Source organism: Phalangium opilio, unplaced genomic scaffold (genome assembly GCF_054372755.1).
Source record: "Phalangium opilio isolate 3A_F unplaced genomic scaffold, DU_Popi_V2 ptg000013l_1, whole genome shotgun sequence".
In the NCBI taxonomy this organism is placed as follows: Eukaryota; Metazoa; Arthropoda; class Arachnida; order Opiliones; family Phalangiidae; genus Phalangium; species Phalangium opilio.
In genome coordinates this window covers 3101281-3119464 of record NW_028324148.1, presented here as the reverse complement: position 1 = coordinate 3119464, position 18184 = coordinate 3101281, and the positions used below count along the sequence as shown (strand labels likewise).

General features: G+C 37.3%; 4 protein-coding genes and 2 long non-coding RNA genes across 7 annotated transcripts; all 6 read left to right on the top strand.

The window, feature by feature from the left end:
* Positions 1 to 1756: 1756 nt before the first annotated feature.
* Positions 1757 to 2282, top strand: LOC149707805 (uncharacterized). Its single transcript, XR_016380580.1, has 3 exons — positions 1757 to 1903; positions 1977 to 2053; positions 2169 to 2282. It is a non-coding gene; the product is annotated as an uncharacterized LOC149707805 (long non-coding RNA).
* A 95-nt stretch (positions 2283 to 2377) lies between these two features.
* Positions 2378 to 3189, top strand: LOC149707804 (uncharacterized). The gene is made up of 5 exons (XM_089863804.1): positions 2378 to 2509; positions 2572 to 2740; positions 2803 to 2877; positions 2932 to 3031; positions 3109 to 3189. The coding sequence occupies exons 1-5, from the start codon at positions 2446 to 2448 to the stop codon at positions 3187 to 3189; spliced, it is 489 nt and encodes a 162-aa protein (XP_089719930.1). The 5' UTR covers positions 2378 to 2445.
* A 262-nt stretch (positions 3190 to 3451) lies between these two features.
* LOC149707803 (uncharacterized) lies at positions 3452 to 9036 on the top strand. Its single transcript, XM_089864096.1, has 5 exons — positions 3452 to 3559; positions 7980 to 8329; positions 8405 to 8490; positions 8562 to 8672; positions 8732 to 9036. Exons 1-5 carry the CDS (start codon positions 3513 to 3515, stop codon positions 8948 to 8950), a joined length of 813 nt encoding a protein of 270 aa, XP_089720222.1. The 5' UTR covers positions 3452 to 3512; the 3' UTR covers positions 8951 to 9036.
* Positions 9037 to 9046: 10 nt separating this feature from the next.
* LOC149707802 (uncharacterized) lies at positions 9047 to 10996 on the top strand. Of its 2 annotated transcripts, XM_089864102.1 has the most exons (4): positions 9047 to 9097; positions 9163 to 9258; positions 9323 to 9446; positions 9507 to 10996. In XM_089864102.1, the coding sequence occupies exons 1-4, from the start codon at positions 9069 to 9071 to the stop codon at positions 9627 to 9629; spliced, it is 372 nt and encodes a 123-aa protein (XP_089720228.1). In that variant the 5' UTR covers positions 9047 to 9068; the 3' UTR covers positions 9630 to 10996. The 2 variants fall into 2 exon arrangements, with proteins under 2 accessions (XP_089720228.1, XP_089720234.1); XM_089864108.1 differs by having other exon boundaries at positions 9074 to 9258.
* A 209-nt stretch (positions 10997 to 11205) lies between these two features.
* On the top strand, positions 11206 to 12355 carry LOC149707801 (uncharacterized). Its single transcript, XR_016379856.1, has 2 exons — positions 11206 to 12157; positions 12268 to 12355. It is a non-coding gene; the product is annotated as an uncharacterized LOC149707801 (long non-coding RNA).
* Positions 12356 to 13200: 845 nt separating this feature from the next.
* LOC149707800 (uncharacterized) lies at positions 13201 to 13716 on the top strand. The gene has a single exon (XM_089863803.1). The coding sequence runs from the start codon at positions 13201 to 13203 to the stop codon at positions 13714 to 13716; it is 516 nt and encodes a 171-aa protein (XP_089719929.1).
* Positions 13717 to 18184: the final 4468 nt, after the last annotated feature.

Genomic DNA, 18184 nt, shown 5'->3' with positions numbered 1-18184 from the left:
CTTTGTTTATTCTCTACTGGCCTCTCAAGTAGGCCACTACTGACGCCTAATTGAGAGGCCAGTGTAATAGTCCATGGTTCCATTTTGCTTGTTTATTCTGTACTGGCCTCACAAGTAGGCCACTACTGGGGCCTAGTTTAGCGGCCAGTGTAATATTCCATGATTCCATTTTGCTTGTTTATTCTCTACTGGCCTCTCAAGTAGGCCACTATTGACGCCTAGTTGAGCGGCCAGTGTAATTGTACCCGTGGTTCCATTTTGCTCGTTTATTCTCTACTGGCCTCTCAAGTAGGCTACTACTGACGCCTAGTTGAGCGGCCCGTGTAATAGTCCATGGTTCCATTTTGCTTGATTATTCTCTACTGGCCTCTCAAGTAGGCCACTACAGACGCCTAGTTGAGCGGCCAGTGTAATAGTCCATGGTTCCATTTTGCTTGATTATTCTCTACTGGCCTCTCAAATAGGCCACTACTGACGCGAAGATGAGCGGCCCGACACCTAACCTAACCTAACCCAACCCAACCGAACCCAACCCAACCCAATCCAACCCAACCTAACCTATACTTATCTAGTTTGAACGTTAGGACATATCTGTACTGGCTTCGCAATTAGGCCACTTAGGACACCTAGTTTAAAGGCCAATGTGATACTTCCATTTCGTTTTTAATATTTATTCACGAACGGCTAGTGGTCGGCGTTTGGACAAGATAATCCACAGAATTTTGGTTAATCAGTTATCCATGGATAATAATCAGATAATTATTCGTGATTACATTGCATTAATCATAGACTTCCTGTGGATAATTTCAAATTATGGATAAAGATAAAACAAACAGATATTATCCTATCCAAATGCCGACCACTACGAACGGCAAAGTAGCCGACGATAAAAACATGGATAAGAGACCCATATATTGTCCCTAGTTTAATTTTGCGTGTTTATTCTCTACTGGCCTCTCAAGTAGGCCACTACAAACGCTAAGTTCAGAGGCCCGTGTAATTGTCCACGGTTCCGTTTTGCATGTTTATTTTCTAATGGCCTCTTAAGTAGGCCACTACAAACGCTAAGTTCAGAGGCCCGTGTAATTGTCCACGGTTCCGTTTTGCATGTTTATTTTCTAATGGCCTCTCAAGTAGGCCACTACCAACGCCTACTTGAGAGGCCCGGCATGAAATTTCACCCGCCTCGCCTAAACCAAACCTTACCTAACCTGGTCTAATCTCGTTTGAACGTAAGGGCATATCTGTACTGGCCTCGCAATTAGGTCTCTTAGGACCCCTAGTTAAAAGGCCAATGTATTATTCCAACATTTCGTTTTGCATGTTCATTCTGTACTGGCCTCGCAATTAGAACACTTAAAACGCCTTGTTAAAAGGCCAGTGCATTACCCCATTTCATTTTTCCTGTTTATTAACGAAAGGCTAAATGCGCCTCTTTACACGGAAAAAGACAGTAATATAGCAATATTTTGGAAAAGGCGGCAATTTATGGTTAGTCAGAAATAATTTGGAAAGGGCGGAAATTTATGGTTAGAAAGCAATATTTTGGAAAAGGCGGCAATTTATGGTTAGTCGGCACAATGTAGCAATTCATACTATTTTCTCCATCATAGGTTTTGCTTTTCTATGTAGGGGGAATACTACTATTTTTACTACCATCCTTCTAAAAAATTTACCACTATGGAAAACGGCCTCTAAAATAGGAATGACCCGTTTTGGTTTAGGAACGATTCTGTTTAGGCTTGTTATATTTTTTCTTTCGGTCGGACGCGATATCGGTTAACGGCTTAACGCTAGTTATTTTTTTCGTTCGGGCGCGGCGCGAAATTTGTTGGTGAAACCGTGAAAACTAGAAACACTTGTTGTTCTGTCAATAGAGGATTTACTGCTGCCATTTCAAATAGTAAGTAATTATATTACCATTCATTATATTGTATATTTTAAACGCTTTGTTATTCCGTTTTTTTTATAAATAGGAATTCATATATATTAAAAATTCGAGAGGGATTATAGAGTTTGATTTTTAAAAATCTAACTGAAATGGCTTCCAAAGGTTTGCCATGTTCTATATTGATTTATTGAAAAATTCGTAATATATTAATGAAGAACTAGATGCATGCTCAAAATTATGGTTAGCTATATTTTACTTCAGTTTATTGATTTACCAGAAACTACGCATAGAATGCAATTTTCGAAATTATTATTTCAACGGTGGACAGCCGAGAGAGCTAGGATGGGTATGGGTTCAAATAATGATAAATTTGCTACATTTCTACTTAACCAATTAGGGTAAGATTTACAGTTCTTACTAGTAGGCTACTTAGCTTTTCCTTTTTAAAATGAGCATATTCATGCTGAACTAAAAAGGTTGACCACAAATCAACTCAAACTGAAATTAGTGTCATTGACAAACAAGTGCAAACTGAACAAATAAGCACATTCGAAATGATGACTTCACCGTTTTTTACTGCAGCCAATACTGCAAGATATACACACGCTAAGCCAAAAGGTACATATTTAACATCTAGCTTGTAATTCAACATGTTTTATAACATTGTTATTAAACTACAGACAAATGTGAAACACCATTATATAAAAAATTTGGCTTGGCCATGGAATCATCACTGATAGATACACCTAAGGCAGGTAGTACCTCTACAGAGGATGAGCCTCCTTCAAGGAAAAGGTCTAGGCGTTCTTTGTTTGAAAGTGTAGAAGAACAAAATGATGATGATGAAATGTAAACATCATTAATTTAAAACATTCATAATATTAAATTATTATGAAAAATTATAAACTTAGAGAAGAGGAAATAACTGACAGAGACGCTGACCCAATTGAACAGGAAGCTATAGGAGATCTTATGGAAAATATTGAGTAGGGCATTTCAATTTATTAGTATGAATTTTTTCGATAAAAAACATTTTTCAGTAATGAAGATGAGCATTCAGATCTAAATTTTGAAAATGAATTTACGGAAGATGCTATAATCGAATCGGATTATGAAGATTTAATTATTGAATACACTGAAGTAATTTTCATATTAATTTTAAAATTAACATTTCGCAGCAGCTTTAAAAATGTGTTGTTGGAAATGTATTGTTTTAGACTCCCCCACAGGAGCCTAAATACCAAACTGCGAAAAAGATCGTGAACGAAAATCTCTCCTTTGTGTATACTCCATTTTAAACTTCTCTGGTTCAGAAAGCTTATGGCAAAAAATGTTTAAATTGTCGGGCAAAATTGGATTACAAAATTCACAAGCGAGGAACTGCCCTTATTTACACGTGGAAATGTTGCGAGGGTACTGGCGGAAAACACGCAAAGGTAGTTTGATTATATACATTTTACTTTAGAAAACAAAACATAAGAAAAAATTTGTGATCGAATGTCAAAAATGATATAGGGAAAATGGGAGAGCCAGCCAATGTTTCATGGCCTATACGGGAAATTTAACTTTGGCAAGTGGCATTGTCCTTTCTGGAAACCAGTTTACCAAAGTGGCTTTATTTATGCAACATTGCAATGTGCATTTTTTTGGAAAAGACACCTTTTTCCGGTGAGGTTCCTTTTATATATATATATATAAATAAGTTTGTTGGGTCATACTAAAAACTGGGAAACTGGGAAAAATGAGAAATACGAAGAGTACAAAGTACTTGCGCCCTCTTGCATAAAAGGCTTACCAACTTTTTCAAACCCCTCCCCAATCTGTCACCTCCGTATTTTCGATGCGTTAATTGTTAGTTGCTAGGAGTTTTTAAGATGAGATGATTTTGGTATAGTGTAGAAAAATACAAACTAAAATTAAAATACTTTTCAACCAATTGTTGTGCATGAACATTGTTCTACTTTATGTTTATTCATTTATGTTTAAATTTATGGCCGTTGGATGCCAAGATAAACAGAATTCGTTCCTTAGCCTTAAGCATTCTAAAATGTACAAGGGATAGCTGAGATCTAAGAGAAACACAAAACCATTAAAGCCTCCCCTTGGGTGCTGGCGTTCGAAACCCCTATAACAAAGTTTATGGGGCCTTTCCCCTCTCATCATGGTTGCTTGGGAGAGGAAATTTCTTATAATAATAAAAAAATAGGGAAAACCTGAGTGAGAAGCGGCCCTTGATAGTGCTAACATGATTGCCCGTAATCCATACTTAATACAGTATTCTTTATAATTGTAACAATATGACACAAACACAAAACTTAAGTGAGTAGCCCCACGATGCGCAGCCTTTAACAGCGCTATAACGATTACCCGTAACGCATACCTAACCCTTAATACAAGAACATAAAATCTGAGTGATTAATAACCCCTCGATGCCCTACCCTAATGAGTGACTAGCCCCTCGATCTTCTAATTAATATGCGTACAGAAACGTTTGGTAAATAACCCCTATACATGCCCTACCCTAAACAGTATTAAAATGTTTACCCGTAATCCTTCTTTCAATGAAATATAAAATATCTAGGGCCAAAAGTTAGTACTTACTTTCTGTTGCTTTTAAAATTCTTATGATTTGTGGAGAAATACCGGCAACTTCTAATAATAAATACCGCCTTAAGACCATTCTAAAAATAACGTCAGTACATACTTGCTTTTGCTTTTAAAATTCCCCTGATTTCTTTGAATATTGAAACAGGGGAGCGTGAAATTCTTATTGTCGAGGGGTGAGAGTCATTTTGAAGGGAACTTACTATTATAGTTCCCTTCCTTTTAAAATGCACGTTGAGTGCGGTACGATGTGTCTTCTATTAGGAGCCGAGCCCTTGGGCCATCTATTTTTAAAGATTTTGGTCCCTATTTCTATCATAAAAAGTCCCTTTTTCGCCTATTTATTTTTGAGAATTTGATGTAAGTCCTATCTACTAGGCCTAGTATGCTAAATATTACTGGTCAAAATCGTCGGTGCTGAATACACGCGTTAAGACTAAAACACCATTAAATGTGCAGAAAATATACTATTTAATAGATAATATATAGAATAAAATACAATACGTACAAAACAAAAATACAAAATATGCACAACAAAAACACAAAATATATACAACTAAAACAGAAAATATATACAGTTATAAGATAAATTATGCTGGAAATCTTCCGGGTTGAAAGCCGCGATACACTCCATCCGGACTGGGGAACTCACTACGAATTCGCCCGACACAACAGGCCGGCAAAACCATTCTGTTGCCTAGGCCAAGAAACCCGAAGAGGGTTAGACATAGATTAGCATAAGCCTGAAATCTGAGATTTTCGTTATCTATGTCTAACCCTCTTTCCAGGATTAGTTCGCCTCTAAGGCGCATCGTCAATACCAGGACCAAAGGTTCTAAGCAAAACAAATTAAATCGTGGCCGTAGGGTGGTACAAACTGCGTTTCCACAGCAGACATTCTCGGGCTCGGTGGGCATCCTTTCACAACGCCCGCAAACGCAGTTTCGCAGCGGGTCACCCGGAGGAGAGGGTGGAGGGGATTGACGCTCGCCCAAGTTGGGCGGACTTTGCACCTCAACGTCAACTCGGTGAGAATTTCCCGATGGGCTAGTCATTCGCCAAAATTTTGTACACCTGATTACTGATTTCTGAATTTTTATATGAATTCCTATGATTACTGGACGAATTCCTTGATTTTTGTGATTACGATTATTTTAGGTATTATCCATAATCTTTAGACTGATTTCCCGTTATTGCCGCGGATTACTTGTGATTTCCGTTTGAATTCCGGTGATTTTTTGGTGAATGCCGTGATTACCACTGGATTCCTCGTGAATTTCGATGAATACAGTGATTATTTCTATTTCAACTGATTATGATTTTTATTTTGGATTTTCGAATTCCTCCATTGATTATGCGTGATTATTTCACGAAAGGCGTGAATACCGATGTGATTACAAAAGATTACTAGTAAATCATGTGATTATTTCTAATTTTCTCAAGATTTCACGTGATTTCCAGTGATTATCGGAGATTTCTGATTACCTTTGATTACCCACAGAAATGATTTTGATTACTGATGATTTTCAAAGAATTCTAGAAATCAAGTAATCGATTTCTGCGGTTTTGTACACCTGATTATTCAAGTGACTAACCCCTCGGAATTTCCGCGTTGAACTATAATAATTTGAAATTTTTACAATGCTTCGAAATTAAAATTTACACGAAATATGGGCCCATTACCATCTCTAAGGATAGCTTCTGTTTCCGGGACCATTCGGGCTAGTCGCCGCAGCAGTTGATCCTTTGTATCAACGTCTAGCTTGTCAATAACATCCTACAATATTTAGTAAATCAGTAGAAGAAAATACACACATCGATATTCTTAGACGTTTCCGTTTCGGTCGAGAGAACTCTCGGCTCATCTGAGATGCCCATCTCCAAAAATGCCCTCCTCATGGCGGGGTCCCCCTGAAATTTTGGGGCTCTTTTTTGAAAAGGCCGTCTTGGGGCACGGCTACCGCGGGTCCGCCTCCTCTTACTAGTAGTGGGCTATAAAATATATATTTAAAACCATTTCCTGGGGGAGGGGGGAGAATTATATTACCTGAACAATATCCTCTTCTTCCGTGCTTGCTTCATTTGGTTCCTCGTTTTGCGACTCGGACTCCTCACTAGCCCTTTCCTCTTCTTGGAAGAGCGGAAGTTCTTGGGCCGGAGGAAGCCGCGGCACGGTTATTTCCGGGGCTGGCGCACTTGACGTGCTTGGTCTAGCCTGGTTTTGGCACACTAGGACCTTTTTTCCCACAACCCCACAGCTGCACCTATCGCTACATTCTACCCCATTAGCCTTACAAGGGCAAGAAAGCCGTCCAGTCGCACGGGTGCACACTGAACGGCAAGAGCAACAATTCCCGAAAGGGTCCGAGGTCCCAAGACCCATTGCAATTGGGAAATTCATTTTTGCGAAGAAGGCTTTATAATATGTCTTAACTATAAGGACCAAAATCTGAAAATGACAACCTTCAAGAGTTGCTGAAAATTCAGATTTCGCAAGCACCGTAAATTAGTCCTCTACTTTGCAAATTATATTTTTTTTAGCGTAATAGCACTTTAAAAGGCGAGATCAGTAGTGAAGCTTATAAAGGATATGTGAAATCTACAATTTGGTGTAATACAGCTTTCAAGGTAAAATGGGGACAAGAAAAACCTATTTTTTATTTTTTTTTCTTTTTTTGTACTTTTTAGCTTATATTTTCAATTAGCTTGAAAAAAAAAGTCATAAAATTCCCATAAATTTCGACTGAAAACACGTGCAAGTCTTTTGGCGCTTAGCACGAACCCATTTGAAATGTTCACTTCCACAAACAAATTCCAATCTATCGTAAAGTTTATCTGCCACCCTTCCAAATAAGTGCCAAAGCCAAAGTCAGCCTATATACATAAAGATAGAATTCTGACTCAGTACAGTGAAATAAAACCCTTGTGTTAGCTCTTATCCTTTTTAAGCGCAAATTGGGTTGTAAAACGAGGGAATAGGGATTCAACTAAGGTTTAAAAAAAAAGGTTGGCCTGTTCCTCAAAAGTGGGAGCCGACCCGACACACACACTCTAATGGGTGCAATTAAGGACCCCTGAACCCCCCATGGACAAAGAGTAGGCCGACTCGCATTTTCGATTGAGAAAAATCGAGAGGCTAATCACTCCTATTTCTTGTGCACCGATTACCGATTGTCCTTAGTCAAAATACTGACTCTAAATTTCCTAGGTTTCATTACTGATTTTAAAATTGGTGCAGGATTCATATAGGAAAATCAATTTTAAATTTTATTCAACCTATTGAGGCACATTTTGCTAATATTGAATTTAGTTTCGTGAAATCAATTCTATAAATTCACCTTGATATTAGATAGGCATTATCTCCTTTCCATTTTACAGTAATATGTTTTTAGAAGTAAACTGTTTCCTATATACGGAACGTTCCGCTACTATACTCTAGACATTTTAAGACTTAGATGTTAAATTAAACATTTTCGATATGCAGCTACCAATTACATTTCATGAAGCCAGCGGTGGATCTTTTCTGGGAAAAAACTCAAAAAGAAACTTTTGAAGAATTGTCAGGTCAAGACCTGATATTGGCTGGCGATGGTAGAATGGATAGCCCTGGGCATTGCGCAATGTTCTGCTCGTACACTTTGGCAGATACAAATAGCAGGAAAATTGTATCTGTTGTTAACAGAGATGTGAGGCATGCCCAGGGTAAAAGCCCAAACATGGAGCTATTAGCCTTCAAAGCTGCCGCCAACGAAGTTGTAGAGTTAGGGTCTCAACACCGTGTTAATGTAGTGGAAGTTGTTACTGACGCCCATTCAGCAATTTCTGGAGAACTAAGTTAGTTTTGGGTGATATTGTGTACAGATACCTTTTAAGAAATTTAGAAACTTAAGAATTTTTTATTATACTAAGGAAAAGAGGAATCTTGTTTGCCAGGTGTCAAGTATTCCTGGGATACATGGCACGGGGGGAAAATTATTTTGAAAAGAATCAATGATGTGAATCTATAAATCATTTAATCCGTCTTTTTGTGTTTCTTATTAAATAAATTCATTTCAATCCGTTAAAGATTGGGCTAAAATGCAAAGAACACCGAGACCTAAGTCACTGGGCTCCATTACTTAGGAATCATTTCTGGTGGTGCTCTAAAAACTGTGAGGGCAACGTGTATAAAATGAAGGTATTTTGATGTTATGGAAAGTTACGAGGTATGTAAGTTGTAACTTGAAACGTATTTAGTGTTTGTGGTTGACTTGTCTGCACCATGTCGTCAATGAACATGAGTGGCACGTGGAAATTGGCATGTACAATCACTGTGACCATGACCTTTTAACACCAGAGCAGCTCGAAAAACACCCGTGGTTAAAACCAAACACTCCTACGTTTATAAAACCAAGGAATGAAGTTTTGCGAAAATACCTATTGAAGAATATGGTATATTTCACAAATTTTAGGTAAAAACTTGTACTTGAACAAAACGCGTAATTTTATGTTTCAACTGTACCATTCTTTGAAAGATAACATAAACATTTTTAGGCATACCGGGTTTCTCGAAAGTTACCATAGGCTGATTCTTATGTACGCCCCAAAAAGAATCGCTTTTGGGTAGGACTGGCTGAAATAGATTTAGGGTTAAGAATGTTCATTGTTTATTGGTATATTTTTCAAAGATATTGGGGTTACCAAATTAGAGTTAAGCTTGCGGCTATAGACCACAATAAACACTGCGGACGACCAAAGGCACTAACCAAAGATGGAAAACCAAGGTAATATATCATTTCTAATAAATCAAATTATGTACAAATTGTCCGTATATGAAAAACTTCACAGGGATACGCGTGCCTATAGTAAACGCACTAAGGCTTGGTACATAGTCCCAATATATGAAAAGAAAAAGTATACCTATATAAAAGACTTAATGATTTGCATATTTGAGCAACGGGAGAATTTCAAGGTAATATACATTGTACCGATTAGATACTGAAAAATCCTCATTGTTACGTAATTATCTTAGGGTAATTTAAAACAACGTGTTCCTCTGGAAGAGGATCATCCACTTCGGATATCAAAAACCAGGGGAATGACTGAAGGCCCTTCAAAGGAGGAACTGAGGGAAAAACAAATTACCCGTTTTTAATTAGTGTATTTATGCTGTGAATTCGGTGCAGCTAAAAAGCGCGAAAACTTTTAAAATATTGTAAGCTATAGCTGTGGTGATTTCGTGGGGATAATGTTGCGTGTTATTCTTTAGAATATTTCCAAACAACTCAACCTTTTAAAACTTGAAAAATTTATTGAGAATTAACTTCAATTAAGATGAGTAAAATAAAAAAAACATTCATCATTAGACTGAAAATGAAATTGCACGCCCTTGTGCCCGAAAAATATTCTCCCACTTCAGTCCAATAATGCTCGCCCGAGAACCCAATAAAAAAGTGAAAGTTCTTGATCGCCCAAGAGCCAAATAAAAAAGTGAAATTTCTTGCTCGCTCGAGAGCCCAATAATAAAGTGAAATTTCTTGCTCGTTCGAGAGCCCAATAATAAAGTGAAAGCTCTTCCTCGCCCAAGAGCCCAATAAATAAGTGAAAGTGAAGTCCAAAAAGGAAAGTGATAATAATAAACAAATACTTATAGAAAGTCCGTAACTGTTAGTGTCCCGTGAAATCAAGGGTGTTTTCCAAAAACAAAATTTGCCGTGCTCGTGTACAACTTCACTTTCGTTTTCGCTTTCATTTCTTCAAAACAACCCAAACACAAAAAACAAGTATTTGTTATTTCCGCAACAAAACGATCCAAGGTCTGGGCTCGTAATAGTAGCCACATCTTACCGTTCTTAACAGGCGTACAGAAAATCAGAGTGAATAGCCCCTCGATGTCCTAACAAAAAAATATAACCCTTAATCCTTACTTCAATCAATTTACTTACGTTATAATTGAAATATCCGGGGCGTCAAGCTAGTACTTTCTTTTAAAATATCCCCTCGATGAGTTTACAACATAGACTTATGCCGATGCATACATATCGCATCTTATAAATTTATAACATGGACTTATGCGCAGAAGCGTTTGAAAGAGAAAGAATTCTGTAAAACATCCAAACTTGAGTTCTTTCTTTGTGTAAACTCTGAACTTTTTATTGCATAGAAAGTTGTTCCGATTCTTAGTATAGTCATGGCTTGAAATGAGAGAAATTTTAAAGAGAGAATGAAATTTCTCATTTTGGCATGGCAATATGACCAATTTGTGTGTTCATATAAGACACACAGATATTACTATTTGTTCATTAATATTTTCACGGTGCATCCGCATTGTACTGTAATAGATAAATCATAAGCTTTCCCCCTTCAAAATCACCAATGATTGAAAAATATCACCTTAAAGGCTGACTTCCATCCAAAAGAGTTCTAGCGAACTGAAAACCGAGCATGAAGACTAACAATGGAGCGACCGTGCCGATTTTTGAATCCCCGCTGGGGTAAAAGATGGAAGGGTTCTAGCCCCGGTTCTAGCTAACTGAAAGCCATGCAATGTGGTTCTAGCGAACTGAAGACACAATAGAGAATTTCCTTTAGAGGAAAGCAAAAATTCGAGAGGAAAGGCTTTTTATTGTGTCTTCAGTTCGCTATAACCACATTGCATGGCTTTCAGTTTGTTAGAACCCTTCCAGCGTTTTCCCCAGCGGGGCTTCAAAAATGGGCACGGTCGCCCCATTGTTAGTCTCGATGCTCGGTTTTCAGTTCGCTAGAACTCTTTTCGATGGAAGTGGGCCTTTAACACAATTTATCCCTTTTCAGTCTACGTGCGTTCATAAATATGTGCATAGTACATTTGCAATGCACTGTTATAGACAAATAATAATCCCGATCCTTTGAAAATCAAAAATCCATCTTTTCACTCTCCCTTTAAAAAGACGAACGTTACTTCAGACCAAGTCAAACTATACCCCCATCGTTAGATGTACATCAAACGATGTGGCTAAAAACGCTGAAAAATAGTTTCTACAATAGCCGTTACCCGGGAATTTACTCCCGCATAATTAGGACTCAAATCAAAATGTTATAAGAAACAACGGGTAAATTTTAGCGTATGTATGTACTGTAGATAGTATATTAGATCTACTTATGACTAATATTTTTATTATTATTTATTGCAAATTTTTTTAACGCATTTCGTGAGTGCACGCCGATGAAGCAGAAAATCGGCGCTTTTCATCCGACAAATACTGACATTTCGAATTAAAAACTCCTTTTTATGAAAATAAAATATAGCCTATATTATTCAGGGATAGTGTAGAATTTTTAGAAAGGGTATGTATACCCTTATTTAGAAACTAATTAATTTCTATATAGAAGTGTAGATCAGCCTACCCTCCAACCTGTCCGACATGGCCTTGATAAAAAGAGGGAAACTATCGGCATTGTTCTTTTACCGTTCTAGACAAAAATCGGGAGAAACTGAGGGTATTACCATTCATCACTCTTAGATTCGCCGCAATGAGGGGTTACGTCTAAACAAATTAGCATTATCAAGGGTAGGACTTATACTTGTAATCTTTTAAGTACAGTCATATGTGCAGCCGCTAGCCCCGATTCCGCCTCGGGGCAGAGCGAACAATGTCCATACAGCCAAAGCGGAAGCGAATTCACCACGCAAGGAGGGATTATGTAAGAATGCCAACTTCACCAAATTAATTCATTCCGATATTGTAAACAAGTCTTGCCGATTACACACAATAATTTTGAATAAAACTTATTACTTAAATATTTCATTTCAGACTGTGCACGGATTAAATTGAATGATAAAAACTCAATTTTACGACTGTAAATTTGCAATTTGAACTAATAAATTATAATTTTTTTTGCTCCATGTTCAATCTCATTTGTAGGAATTGTGTAATTTGATGTGAAAAAAGGATTTGTTAAGTGCATGTCCTTATTTGCCTCTTTGATAAATTTTTTTAACATTTTGGCAAGTAAAACATAATTTTATAATGAAACATTTTTATAGCTACTCTGAAGCTATCGAATAGAGTAATGGCAGTACCCCCTTTTAGCATGGGATGCCATTATTCTATTTATAAAGCGACCAAAAAATATTTTAGTTGTATAGGGGCATTACGAAAAGAGAGAGACGGGTTGTCTGGGCTCCTGGAGCCCCGTTACATCGGATCGTCTTTAGGCAAACACTCATCTCTTCCTCATTTTATAAACAGAAACATGTATAGCATATCGCGTCACCAAAGATCTGCTAGAGCTTTCTCCCTGGCTAGAGCCTGGGCTTCGGCTAGAGAGAAAAAGGGCGCTGTAGGAGGGGGAAGACAGTTGTATTTTTCCCTCTTCGAATCCCCCTAAAAAAACTGACTCGCAAGAGGGGAACAACTGTTTTTGCCTAGCCGTGGGAAACGGGTGGGAGAAAGGGCAGAACTGAAAAACCGTTAGAGGAAAAATTGAATTGCAGGCTTTCGCACCTAGGCGGCAGCACATTTTCTCTCCTTTTTCCGGGCGCAGTGAAGTTAATCTCAAGGGGCTCGAACGCAGCAGAGTATTGCTTTCACATTACTTTTCGATATTTTTTAATACTTTAAATATTACAAAACCAAATGTACACGTAGTGGCTACCCCCTCGCTTTGGACTTGTTGCGAAAGCCAAGTGCAGGACGATTCCAAAATCTATCATTGAAAAAATTCTCAATCCACAAAAACTGGACATGTATTCGTCTCTTCCAAAGGCCATTAAGAGAGGAATAGACTTGGAACCGTTAGCAATAGAGAGGTACAAGGATCTAACTGGATTCGAAGTTAAAGAAACGGGCCTTACACTATACACCAAGTACAATTTTATTGGAGCGACTTCCGATGGAATTGTAATGGACCCTAATAAGTTTTCAAAAGGAGTCTTAGAGGTTAAATGTCCATCATCTTTAAACAAAATAGATATTAGTAACATGCCTGCCACCAAAATTGCTAGTCAGTTCAAAACATTTTGTGTAGAGAGGAAAAATTACGAATACTTTTTAAAGCGAAGCTCCATCTATTATTATCAGATTTTAGGGGAAATGGCAATTAAAAATCTGCCCTGGGCAGATTTTGTGATATTTACTGGTACCAAAGAAACTAGTCACGTCTATATGGAAAGAATTAGTTTTGATCCCGATGCTTGGAACGAACTAGAAACCAGTCTTGTTGAATTTTATCAACGCTACATTGTACCTTATATTATTTAACAACAGGTTTAAGTTCCTATTGGATGGTTTTAAATGAGCGTTTTCGTCGAACATGTTTTCTTGATGCTGTAAAATACAGTCGTTTAAATAGTCCGTGTAAATTTTTCACGAAATGGGCAGTTTGTAATGTGAACAATATAAACGTTTTGACTAAAGAGACTTTAACCCTTTCCTTACTGTTGGGAGCCAAGACTCAGATCAGTTTGAAACGGTACTCGACAAACATGGCCTGACTTAGAGCTCCGAATTATCTATTCACTATCCACGTTATTTTATCTTTATCCATACTCGACAATTATCCACAGAACTTACATGTTAAATCTATTATATCCACAACTTTGTTTAAAAATAATCCGTTATCCACCAACTTGTGGATAATGGATAGAAAATGCCGACTACTCTACATTGAGGTTAGAACTAAGAGTTGAGGAGGAATATTCTCTGTCCCTTTTTTTGAAAACTATCTATAAAAATCTCGAGATTTCAAAATGGCTGCCGATTGATTTATCGGAAAATTTCTGGGGTTAAGAGCGTTTTTCATTTCTTTAAAGAAATTTACTTATTTGCTTTAACAAGACAAATGAGGCTGAACATTTGAGTAAAACGCATTTTTAACACATTTAAGGGTAGGGTGAAGGAGAAAATCAAGTGATTTTTTTATCTATTCTTCTACTAATTATAAGACAGGTCTGCATAGTCAAACATTCAGGAAATACTTCCGAATGATTTTAAAATTCAAATTAGGTTCAGATTTTAAGGATAATTTTAAGGAAGGTGCTCCGACCAATCGCGTAACGCCTTGCCTTTTTATTATCAAAATTCTCGTAAATTAAAAATTAGAGATAAAAAGATTTAAAAAGAGAGATGTTACACCTTTGGTACATAACAAATTTTGAAAATTTTCAAATACTGATTTGGCAATCATGTTTTTATTAACCTACCCCGCAAAGACCAACATGGAGTTCATTTGTGTTATTGTAACTTGACCTGTAACATTTATAATATATTAAACCCAGGCTAAATTCAATTAAAATTATTTTCAACTTACATTTTTTAAATATTAGTTGTGCCTTGAGATAATTTCGTGGGTCAATCTTTAATATATTTCCAAGTCTTTGTCTGTCTCTCTGCTCCAGAGACGTCGATAAGTTGCTATTGTTATATAACTACATTAGATTGAGATTTGTTTGGTTTTTAATTTGGGGTCCTCGGGCCCCGAAAACCATTGTTTTGATAATTTATTTTACTAAAATGTTTCCGTAAGGTTTTTCTCTTTCTATCAACGAGATATTTTCACACAAATGATAAAAACACCCGAAGAGACAAAGACTACTACAATAGATTGCCAATATATGGTTTTTTAAGCCTTGTTTCATGAATTGGGATCAATTAAACCCCTAATATTTAATTTAATTTAATTATATTAGTATCTTATCGAAATTTTTATTTTCTACTAAGAAGTGGTTTTTAGTGAAATAACAAAATTACTGGAAGTTTGCCAAGTCACGATATTTTTGATACGAACAAAGATGTATAATTATGATAGAATCAAAGAATATTGGTTATTAATTAGAAAAAGGACTTAATTTATAACGTAATTGTTCAATTGGCGATTGAATGAGAACAAAAGGCAGACTTGGCTCTACATGGGATCTCAGAACGTTTTACGGCGGAAAGGGCACGAGGCGAGGCTTGGCCCATTTTTGTACATGTTAATGTTTTTCATAGGATCTCACTTCTTTTTGTAGACCCTCTCGTTATACTTCGGTAGTTATATTAAAACAAGACCCTCTCGTGGTACTTCGTTTGCCAATATAATCGCTAACGTTTGTCCTTATTTACGCTGAATTACCCCTTTCGACCCGCAGAGAATATGCAATAACGATTGTACGCGATATCCTAATATAAGAATGTAGCATCAGTTACGACACATTTCTTTTAAACTACTACTCTTATTAGCTTTAATATATATTTAACTTTCGGTTAACTTTGGACCATTACGTCCTTTCATCAAGAACATACACTATTTCTGTTGAAAAGACGGCAGCGCCATCTAGTTTTAAAATAAAGAACTAAAGAACAATTTTATAAAAATTTCGGGATGTTTTAATTTTTCTGTGCTTTATAAAATAAATGAAAACTAAATCCTGAATTTTAAGTTTCTATCTACCCTAGAAGTACCTTAGAATTTTGATGATCGGTGAGTGAGTGAGTGAGTGACAAAATAAGGTAAATTTCACCTTCGATATTTCGAAAAGAATATACGGTAGGAACTTGAAATTTGGAAACTATAGCTAGGATTGACAGTCCTCGCGGCAAGCAAAATTTCAGACTTTTACCTATACCCATCACGAAGTTACAGTGGGCTTAAAAGTGTCGTGAGTTGCTTCGAGAAAAGGGTGTCAGTGCTCGACTTGGCTGGGAGCACTGCCGTGCTCCCAGATTTTAATATTTTGGTTTCGGGTAGGTAAGGTTCGATTAGGTTATTTTCCTATTAATTAGCTACCACCTTTTCCAAAACATTCTCCTACTAATTAGCTACCACCTTTTCCAAAACATTCTCCTACTAATTAGCTACCACCTTTTCCAAAACATTCTCGTACTAATTAGCTACCTCCTTTTCCAAAATATTCTCCTAATAGTTAGCTGCCACCTTTTCCAAAACAATGGTTCCAATAATTCGTTGCCACCTTTTCCAAAATATTCTCCTATTAATTAGCAGCCACCTTTTCCAAAATATTCTCCTAATAGTTAGCTGCCACCTTTTCCAAAAAATTCTCCTATTAATTAGCTGATAACGTGATAAATATAATTTAAAATAATGAAAAAAAACTACAATTCCCTTTAAAAAGTAAATTTTCGGGGATTTGAAAGTATTTGGTTCTTCTAAACTAAAATAGGTGCTTAATATTTTACAGAATGTTCGCGTATGGTGCTCAATTTCTTTGACCATTATTTCATTATAGGTCAAAGAAATTGTTTGCTTGCAAAGATGCAATCTTTGCGCTCCCGGGAATTAAATTCATTTTAGTTCCATCGGGTGTATATGCGCATGCATCAGGGTTGGCACGCTGGTATCCAGTCCGGTTTTATCCACCTGGATTAAACCGGTTTAAACCACGTTGAAAAATCCAGTGGATTTTTGAAAAATATAATAACAGATTACAGCGCAGGCACCATAAAGTGAGATGGAAGGAAAACTTTGACCCACATGTTTTTACCTCTTTATTTCATCGAAATGGTCCATTCCCATATATTGTGGGTTATCTTGACGCAACCTCCTCCCACTGCCCCACCAGAAGCTCGTGAGACTGAGTTGAATTTTCGCAACGCTAAATTGTTTGGTCGGACCGCGCGTTTAGAAATTTTTTTATCAGACCCTACACTATTCAAGATCACTAAAAAGCCTACCCGGGCCCGACCCTGCCATATTGAAGATCACAAAAAAGCCTACCCGGGCCCGACCCTGCCATATTGAAGATCACAAAAAAGCCTACCCGGGCCCGACCCTGCCATATTGAAGATCACAAAAAAGCCTACCCGGGCCCGACCCTGCCCCATTGAAGATCACAAAAAAGCCTACCCGGGCCCGACCCTGCCCCATTGAAGATCACAAAAAAGCCTACCCGGGCCCGACCCTGCCCCATTGAAGATCACAAAAAAGCCTACCTGGGCCCGACCTTGCCCTATTGAAGATAATAAAAATCTCTACCAGGGTAGACGGTATGAAAACCCTACCCGTCCTGACCAGCAAAAAGTTTTAAGTAATTTTCTAACCCAACCAGACCTAGGATTTTTCGACCCGATATAGGTCGGGTTGGATTGAAAAATCCCGATTAAATCAGGGGCCCTACTCATCTCTAAGGGAAATGGCTGTAGTTTTATCAACTTTTATGTACAATAAAAATGATCCTCAATCAGACGGCCTAGTAGAAGACAACTATCGCACTAAATATAACAAGATGGCCCAAGGGCTGGGCCTTAATAGTAATTTTACACGGCTCACGTGACCCCCCGTATAGTTGATCTCCAATAAATCGTACAACTAAAAACATTTCTGAAACGCAATCGTGTATCCCCTTAATTTCTAATAACGTCACATTTCAAATAATATTAATGAAACTAAATTGTGCACCCCACTAAAGTATAATTTTTCAAAACCATACGAATCAAATAATGTATCTAAAACCAAATCCTGGATCCCCTAAACCAGAAATCACTATGACCGTAAACCGTCCCCTCTATTTTACGAAACCTAACCTAACCTAACCTAACCATTCAGCATAATCTCTGATGTATCACGCGCATGGTGCCGTTTCTTAAATTTTAACGGAATAAAATTCCGTGTAAAATTAAAAAAGTGCAGTAGTGCACGAAAATTATCATCTTGTTTCCCTTCACTCAAAAAAGCCCGCGAGATTTAAACTACCTTTCTTTCCTCTCTCTCCGAGCGGGATGCCCCCTCTCC